At 45.8% G+C, this 9,225-nt stretch overlaps 1 protein-coding gene across 3 annotated transcripts in view; it reads left to right on the top strand.

The window, feature by feature from the left end:
* The window catches only part of RBM19 (RNA binding motif protein 19), a 69,126-nt gene that overhangs the window by 13,458 nt on the left and 46,443 nt on the right, over positions 1–9,225 (top strand). For all 3 annotated transcript variants that reach the window (XR_006100875.1, XR_006100874.1, XM_042441480.1), the window contains exons 15-21: positions 876–1,076; positions 2,292–2,409; positions 3,576–3,730; positions 4,661–4,721; positions 5,394–5,473; positions 5,622–5,677; positions 5,815–5,931. Coding sequence is in view for 1 of the 3 variants with exons in the window: in XM_042441480.1 (XP_042297414.1) it covers positions 876–1,076; positions 2,292–2,409; positions 3,576–3,730; positions 4,661–4,721; positions 5,394–5,473; positions 5,622–5,677; positions 5,815–5,931 (788 nt within the window). In the remaining 2 variants the exon portion in view is untranslated. The remainder of the gene's footprint in view (positions 1–875; positions 1,077–2,291; positions 2,410–3,575; positions 3,731–4,660; positions 4,722–5,393; positions 5,474–5,621; positions 5,678–5,814; positions 5,932–9,225) is intronic.

Below are 9,225 nucleotides of genomic sequence, written 5' to 3'. Positions count from 1 at the left end.
AAAAATTAATGAAATAAAAAACAAATATAAGTATTTTATATTTTTAAAAATTAATTAAAAAAAACCCAAGGCAGACTTGAAATGACTCACCTTTCCACCACCACCTCTTCCTCGGCGGAAAGGCTCCTTGGGAAGCCCTGTACGCGGGCGTGCAAGTGGGGCATGCGCTGCCGCTGGCCCATGCTGCGGCCCAGGCGGCGCGCGCAAGGAAAGAGGAGCCCATCCCCTTTGGCCAGCTGGCCAATGGCTGGCTAGCCAAAGGGGACGAGCTCCTCCGTTCTAGCCCCGCGCGTGGGCGAGAAAGCCCCACTGTGGGCGGAGCAGCGGCAGTGGCGCTGCCCAGGAGGAGGAGGGCGGAGCTGTCCAGGAGGAGGAGGTGGGTTGGCGGCCAGCTGCCCGCATTAGGGATATGGCATCCCTAAGCGGCGGCGGCCTTGGTGGCGGCAGCAGCAGCGGTGGCAGGACCGGGCTGGGGCCGGTCCTGCTGCCTCGCTGGGACAGATCTGGCCCGTGGGCCGGGGGTTGCCGACCCCTGTTTTAGAATGTAGCATAGAAGAGTTCTAAGACTAAATTTTGGAATATCCCCATATGTATGGAACCCTGTTGGAGATCCAGTTTTGTTCCTTCCTTTGCTTTTAAGAAGACTTGAAATTCACATTTTTAAAATTAGAGCCTGCTTTTGGATAAATGATGGATTGAGTTTTTCAGACTCTGCTTATTATTAGTCTTGATTATGAACTTATGCTCCTTTTTTATTTTAAAGAGATTTAAAGTAAGTGGGTTTAATGGCATGGAGAAAGAGAAGAGGGCAAAGGAGAGTTTTGAAAAGGGACATCTGCATCCCTAAGAAATTAAGTTGCCTTCTCCTTTGCCAGGCTGCCGGCGAGCGGAGCAAAACAGTGATTTTAGTGAAAAACCTGCCTGCTGGAACAGAGGCAGCTGAGCTGGAAGAAGTCTTTGGGACTTATGGCAGCCTTGGGCGGGTGTTGCTCCCCGAAGGAGGAGTGACTGCTATTGTGGAGTTTCTGGAACCCACTGAAGCAAAGCGGGCTTTCACAAAGCTGGCCTACTCAAAGGTAATGACAGAGGGGCAGGTGGAGCTGACGTTTATGGCTTGAGTTGCAAGATGATGCAGGAGACCAACTGTAAAAGGGTTACAATGGGGACCTAGCACTGGAATGATTCAGTGGAACTTCATATGGGAAGTGTGAGTTTCACAGATCTTTCCTGACCCACTCTCCACCAGTCACAGAATGCCCTTAAGGGGGGGGATGGGGGCTACTGTGGCTAAATAGAAAACATAAAGAAGGCAGGATTGAGTGGAGAGATGGAGCCTTGTTCTGGCTAAGGAAATATTATGCCACTCACTGCCATGCAAGATCTGAGTTTGCTAATACAGTGGTACCCCGGGATACGAATGTGCCGCCTTACGAAATTTCCGGGTTACGAAAAAAATCCAATTAAAAAAACTGTTCCGGGTTACAAAGGTTTTTTCGGGTTACGAAAAATTTTTTGGTGCTTTTCGGCGCTATTTCACACGAAATCGCGGCTTTTCCCCATTAGCGCCAATGGGTTTTTCGGCTTGCGAAGTATTCCGGGTTACGAAAGCGGCGGCGGAACGAATTAATTTCGTTACCCGGGGTACCACTGTAGTTCCTTTTCTAAACTGCTTCATCAAAAGAAGATATTGGCTGCTTTTCCTACACAATGTGGCGCTACACATTGATGGTGCTGCATGGCCCTCGTGTTGTGTGGCAACGTTGCCCAACTGAACGCACACCCAAATGTGCAAGCACATTGAAGACGCAATGGCACTTCATGAGTATCTCTGCTTCTACAGCCTTGAACCAAATTCTGAATTGGAAACGTCCAACTGCTTCCATAAGGGAGACTTATACATATATAAAGGCATCAGCAGGATTCTGCCCGTTGTACCCTGATTTATTGTTTGCCTTTATATCCTGGCTTTATATCAGTAAACTCTTACCACACCATTTTAATCCTCATAACAACCTTTTCAGGTAGATGAGGCTGATAAAATAGGGAGCAAACCAGGGTCATCCAGGGAGCTTCAGGGGTGATCGAGATTTGAGCATGGGGCTACCTAGTCATTGGTCCAGTATTCTACCTACTATACCATGTTGATTCTCAATTAAAATATTTTCTTTTTCTACGCCTGAAATAGTGTAGGACAGCCTTCTTTCAACCTGGAGCCCATCAAATTTATTGGATTACAGTCTCACAGGCTGCTGTTGCACTTAACTGTGATCATTTTTCTCCCTTTGTCTCAGTTTCGGCATATTCCTCTATACCTTGAATGGGCACCAATGGCGGTCTTTTCTGGCCCTGGAAAGGGAAAGCCAGAGAATCCTGGAGACAAGGAGGAAGGTGAAGGGCAGGCACAAACTGGTATGCATCTGGAATGCGTGTGATGTTCATAGGGCTCCCACCTTTTTTCTTAAGGCTTTATTGTTTTCGATAGTTATACATACAACATAGATACAAAGGGGGGGGACCACATACATACAACACATACATATATAGTGACAAACAAAGAACAAAAAACTTCGTACGAACACTCATCTAGTGCACCAGGCTACCTACTACTACTAACATCTCTCATTCCCTGTCCCTCTCAGTCCTGTGAGGGAAACCATTTTACGCTGGGACTTGGAAAGAAGAGGAGAGAGTAGTCTGTGAGAGTGATAAACATGATTCAGAGCCTCCTGAATTGATGCAGCATCCAGTCTGTTGGAGCATGGCAGGCTGTCGCAGCCAGTGGCATAGATGAGCAGAAGGTAGATGGTTGTCTGCTCCACAGGAGGCTGCATTGCCCATTGCAAGAACCCTTCAGGGGCCACTCTGTTTGCTGAATTTGCTTCCGCCACAAAATTTGCTGAAGCAACTGCAGTTGCTATTGAACTGCCAGAGCATCCACATGAACCACTGCTTTAACTGCCATGGCTCAATGCTGTGGAATTCAGGGAGTTGTAGTTTGTTGTGGCAACTGACAGAGAAGGCTAAATGTCTCATAAAACTACAAACCCCAGCATTACATAGCATTGAGCCATTGCAGTTAAAGCGGCATCAAACTGGATTATTTCTGCAATGCGGATGCAGTGCTAATGCAGCTTCTACATAAATATGGATGTCACAAAGCTAGTCAGTTCAGTTTTGCATGTGTTCAAGGCCATTTAGGGATATACAGGTCCCAAGCAGAATGGCAGCCCTGGTTTCTAATCCTGTCCGTAGGGATCTCTAGCATTCCATTAGTCTTCTAGGAAACAGCTTAGCCTGTCAAGCCATAGTTGTTCTAGCTATATGCAGGGCACTAATATTATAGCATGGTGTGTCTCACCTGTGATTTTATCTGTGTTGGCTATATTTTACTTTTTATAAGTTTCTTTGAGGCCCAGTGTAATTTTTATACACACACAAGAACATTTTCAAGCCATGGATGGCTGAATCTGTGAATAAAGAATCCACGGATGCAGATGCCCAGCTGTAATGCTGTCTTTTAACCCAAGCCAACTCTGGATTAATGATGGCTGGACTCTCGCTTGCTCATTTTGCAGGCAGTTCTGAAAAAGAAGAAGCTCAAATGGAAATGGAGGAGGCCAGAAAGGAGGAGGAGGAGGAGGATGAAGAAGATGAAGATGAAAGCATTCCAGGGTGTACCCTCTTCATAAAGAACCTGAATTTCAGCACTACAGAGGAAACTCTGAAAGAGGTGAGGTTTTGTGTTGCCAAACTTACCCAGCCATCTACTCTTCTTCGGCGGCTGCTGTGAGCAGCTTATTTGATCAGTTAGTCTGCCGCTTCTTTATGGGACTTTTGGTTATCCGGGTCGTTAGCTCAGATCGTGCTGCCTCCGAAAAGTCTAGCGGGCCCCCCCCTAGCGGAGCAAGTAAAGGACTGCTCTTGCCAAGTAAAGTGTTGTCGTCTGCTGTCAAGCCAGCTTCAACGTATGGCAACCCTCTGAATGAGAGATCTCCAAACCTCCTGCTCCTCAACAGCCCTGCTCAGGTCTTGCAGAATCAGGGCAGCCATGTCTTCCTTGGTTGAATCTATCCATCCGTATTGCAGGGACTGAACTCCAAGAGGGGATTATTGCACTCCAAAAGGGGCTACTGGAAGCAAAGTTTGTTGGGAATCAGTAAACGCTAACCTAGATCTCAACCATGCTCTGGGTCTTCTCTGGCATGGACACCCAGAGGCCCCCTTGCAGCATGGAGAAATGGAATGGAGTGTTATGGAAGAGCGAGTCTATAGATTGTATATATTTTAGGGCACAGGTGGGCAAAAGGTGTCCCAGGGGCCACATGTGATCTCTGAATCACATCTTTGTGGCCCTCCAAGCCCCCCTCCTCATTTTATTTTAGAAATCAAGCAAGTGTTGGACCAAAGCCATGCAGGAACTCCCTTTCCCCCACCCCAAAATATGTAAAAGTACCCCAGTTTTCCTCTATAGTCCTTCTCAAAATGACTATAGGAGGATTTTAATCTGGCATCTCCCAGTCCTCTGCTACTCACACTGGCTCTCTGTTCTCTTCCCTACAATCCTGACTCTGCAAAACGAAAGGGCCAGTTGCTAGCTTGATATTGAAGGTGTCCAAGGCTAGAAGAAAACTAATGTACATTTTGTTTTTTGTTCTGCCAGGTTTTTGCCAAAGCAGGAGCCGTGAAGAACTGCACTGTTTCAAAGAAGAGAGATAAAGCTGGTACTTTCCCTGTCAATTAGTTGTCCTTAGTCTTCTACCTTGGTCTTGAATGGGTCATTCAGATCCATTCGCTTTACAAAAGACCGGTTTCTAGTAGAGAAGAAAATTACTAGACCAACTTTGTTGATACTTTCATCAAAAGGACTGCCTGCCTTTCTGCATTCTTCATTTTCAGTGGATGGCCATGTAGACTGTAACTATGTTCCCAGCTATGTATCTCTGCATAACCTTTTAAAATGCAAGACAGTAGCTCGCTATGGCTGCATCCTGTGGAATCCTGGATGATGTGCAGTGAGACACTGGAGCTCTTTGGCAGAGAATCCCAAAGTGCTCCTCACCAAACTACAAATTCCAAGATTCTGTATGATGGAACCATGACAGTTAATGTGGAATCGCAGTGCTATATGATGCAATGCAAAAAGGAACTGCTGCTGTTAGGCAGAGTAGACAGTAGTGGGCTCTGTGGAGCAGTGGTCTCAGTTGACACAAGGCAGCTTCTTACGCTCTTATGTCCAAAACCTAGAATATAGTTAGTAGGGGTTCGTGGAAATATAGCCCCCTGCAATGCAATTCTCCCCAAGCTCTACCTTTGATTCTGCAATCTATAGGTGCCATCACTTTTTTGCACAGACCTTTCATCGGTGGACTTTGCCACCTTTGCTTATTTTGTAGGGACACTCCTCTCTATGGGATTTGGATTTGTGGAATACAGGAAACCTGAACATGCACAGAAAGCCCTGAAGCAACTACAGGTGAGTTGGAAAAAAATGAGCTGTATTCCTGCCCATCTAGAGAGTGCCATATCGAGGAAGGCTGGACTAGCAGGTTACTTGTATGAATGTTGTAATGATTTGAAGCAGTTCTGTTGGGTTTTCTTCAGCAGTGTTTTGATTTTCACAGGGTTGTTCTGTGGACGGCCATCAGTTAGAAGTGAAGTTATCTGAAAGAGCTGTCAAGTAAGTTTCTCATCCTAGCTGGCCAGTACTCTTGGGGATCCCTTTGGACAGGATAGGCAGAATCCCCATCCTTTTCAACATCCCCCTACAGTGATGTCCTGTGGAATAGCTCACCTGCCTCTCTCTCGATGGACCAGGTCACCAGTGGCTTCAGCTCGCAAGAAGCAAACCAGCAAGAAGCAAAGGAGTTCCAAGATCTTGGTGCGCAACATTCCTTTCCAGGCGACAGTGAGAGAGATCAGAGAGCTTTTCAGGTAAGGAGGCCAACTTTCTCCAGACTGCACTGGGCATTCTGTAGATGTGCAGGTGGTGTACGAACTGGTTTCTCTTTGCTATATTTTAATATATTGCTTGTTTTGAATGTTTGCAGACAGGTTGAACTTTGTAGGGCTGGTGCCAAAATGTGTGTGTGAGTGTTCATAATTATTCCCAGTATGAACAAATGCAAAGTGGTGGTGATCCAAGCTTCTTTGAGAGCCACTATCTTGATGGTGTCTTACATGCATCTAAGTTCCCTTCCCAAGGTGGTTGGAGATTTTTGGTTGACATGGAACAACTGTATTCAGTTCAAGATTGTGGAAACAGAGTGCCACATGCTGTGCCATTTATATGTGGTTGTGTAGTATGGCTGTGCTTGTACCTTGCACACTGTTCTGCATGGGTGTACATGTGCATTATGCTCTGTTCAACCTTGCAAAGGGATGCGTGCATTAGGCTGCAGAACATCACGGTTTACTAACAAGGTGGCATTGCTCTTCCTCTGCGTAATTCTGTGAGCATAAAGTTATGCTGGGTTCTCTTAGGTTAGGATCTCGGCCACTTCATCCACTGCGATGGATCCCTCCTCTCTGGCACTCTAGGAACGAACTTGGGCACTGCCTAGAGCTGACTGGGATATTCTGGAAGTTGTAGTTCCAAACGGGAACCTTTTCGAATGCTGGCAGTGCCAAAGTATTCCTCCTCTGATGCAGACTAATGTCAAGACCTGATGCTTTTTCCTTTATTTTTCTTTTGGAAAAAATGCTTCTTGAACAAAGTGAGTGCTTTTGCACACCATAGCTCTCTGCAAATTCTATCATCCAGCCCTTCTCTCTTCATCTCTTTTTCCAGGTCTGAGTTCTGTTTCTCAGCTGCGGTTTTTGCACTGTATGAATCCAAAGCTTGGCTTGGCTCCCGTTTGCTCTTCTCTCCTTTGATCTGCAGGGGGCACTCTTCATCTTTCTAGGCCTTGAGACCCGAGTAGGGAATGGGAGCCTAACCCCTACCTACTGATAGCTGCCTGGGGAGGTGAAAGCCATATGGTTGGTAGAGGTGGCATAGACTGGGATGAGGGTGGAAAAACTGTTATTTTTGTGCCATCAGAAGCTACTGTGGAACTACTGATATCTCTTGCTTTAATGTGTACCCTACAAAATGATGCTCTGTCTGGGCCAGGAAAGCTTTCTCATATTTCTGTTATGCATGGAGAGATGAAGTCTAACTTTCTCTCTCTGTCTCTCTTTTTATCTTATGGAAATGCTTCTTCACTTCCCAGAAGTGTAAGCTGATAAACTAAAAGGGCTAGTTGCAAGAGCAGTAAGGGAGAACTCAAAGCATATAGTTTTTGAAACAAAAGTTGTGCTGGCCTTTGGACGTCCCCAAAGAGCTGTTAGCATTAGCTTGGGTTAGGGACAGGGACAGATCTTGAGGCTTCCCATTGTTTTGTAGTGCCACAGAGGTATAGGATAGTTGTATGTGTCGATTTGAAATGGTTGGGAACCTTTGGTCCTCCAGGTGGGTTGTCTTACTACTCCCATGATCCTTACCCAGTATAACCAGTATTGTGGGACCACTAGTCCCCAAACTCCTACAGGGCTCAAGGTTCCCCATCCTTGTCTTAAATATCAAACGTGTCTCAAATCAGTGCTTTCAGGGGAATGGACGCCTTTGGAAAGCCACAAGTGTGTTTCGCCGGTTAAACCATTTTGCTATGGAAGGATGCTCCTCAAAACATTATGAATGTATAAACAAGGCTATTTGTTATATTAGCAATCTTCTTACCTTGCAGTTTTGCCTTCCCCCTAAACCCAAAATACAAATCCATGCTGGCAGTGGTACTGTGAAGAATGTAATACTTTGATGGTGCATCAAGCTTGGAAGGGGCCATAGCTGGGTGGTAGAGTGCATGGTTTGCATGTTGAATAGCCCAGGTTTAATCTCCAGCTTCTCCAGTACAGGCTGGGGAATACTCTTCTCAAAAGCCCTGCAAGCCAGGGCAAAGCATCCTGAGGGGCACGGACTTACCAGCTTCCCATGTTTCTGTGCTTGCTGGAATTTACATTTTTAAGACTCCTTCCCTAAGTGAAGGGAACTGAAGGAAAGGAAAGAAGGAAAGGGTTTTGCTCTCATCCTCCCCCCAATACTTATAACTCTAAGGCAGGAGGGCACTCAAGAAATGAGTTTTGAAGTAACTTATTTCACTGGTTCTCCCTGACTGTGATCCATCAGATTCACACCAGTATGAAATCTGAGTTGCAATTTGGTTTGGACGAGCTGCAGCTTGGCAGCTTTTCTTTACTTTTCTTTAGGAAGAAAAGTCTCCTGTCCTTTTTAAAAACCAGAGGTGGCTGTGGGTAGAAGCCCTATATAAATATAACCCCTTTGCAAAAAGAAAAAAATGAGAATAGATGCTGTATTTTTATTCTTACTGCATTTTTTTGTTCTGGGGAGCAAACTTGCTCTGAGCTGGAGCAAAGGCTATTGTCCTTTTTGTTCTCATATCTATCTATCTATATGAAAAAGAAGAGCATCTAAACTCCTCATAGTAGTATTTTTTCTCTCTGCCATAAAAAATGAAGAAATGTTTGTTTTCATCCTGTTGTGATAGCAATCGAAATGGCAGTGGGCAATGGCTTCATAGGGCTGGCAAGAGAATTGAAACTCTCATGTATTTCTGTTGCCTACAGGCAAAGGAGTAAATGTAGGTAGATGTGGACTGAGTCCTTAATAGTCTGTCTGGGTGACAGGGCCAAACTCAAAGAGAGTCTGTTCTCTGATGCAGAAATTGAAAGTGCATGAAATCAGTCCTTTTGTGGAGATAGGTTGGTAGTCAAGTTCAGAATCATTGGAAAGGGAGGGAAGTCCAGGGCACATTCACACATCACAATAAGCCATGATTACTATAAACCACAATTTGTATTAACCATGGTTTGTTATTATACCATATGATCAAACAAGCCACCATTTATTTGTTTTCCAAGTCTGTTACTCAACTGCTCCTTTTTCACAGCAGCTGGGGAACAAGCCACAGACAGTTCACAGATACAGGTTCAGATGTCACAACAAGCCACAGTTTAAAACACATAGGCAGGTTACAGACCGCCCATTTGGGGCGGGCTGTACCCGCCCCTTTCCCCGGTGTATTGGGGCCTCAGTGGCTAGAACAGCAGCCGCTGAGGCCCCGATCCGTCGCTTTTCAGGCTGCAGGGAAGCGGCAAAACGCCGCTTCCCCGCAGCCTGAAAAGGGGTGTCCCTGGGGCTTCAAGCCCCAAGGACACCCTGCGGTGGTG

Source organism: Sceloporus undulatus, chromosome 10 (assembly GCF_019175285.1).
Source record: "Sceloporus undulatus isolate JIND9_A2432 ecotype Alabama chromosome 10, SceUnd_v1.1, whole genome shotgun sequence".
NCBI classification, from domain to species: domain Eukaryota; kingdom Metazoa; phylum Chordata; class Lepidosauria; order Squamata; family Phrynosomatidae; genus Sceloporus; species Sceloporus undulatus.
Note: the sequence above shows the minus strand (reverse complement) of the source record. Positions and strands in the feature narration are given on the sequence as shown.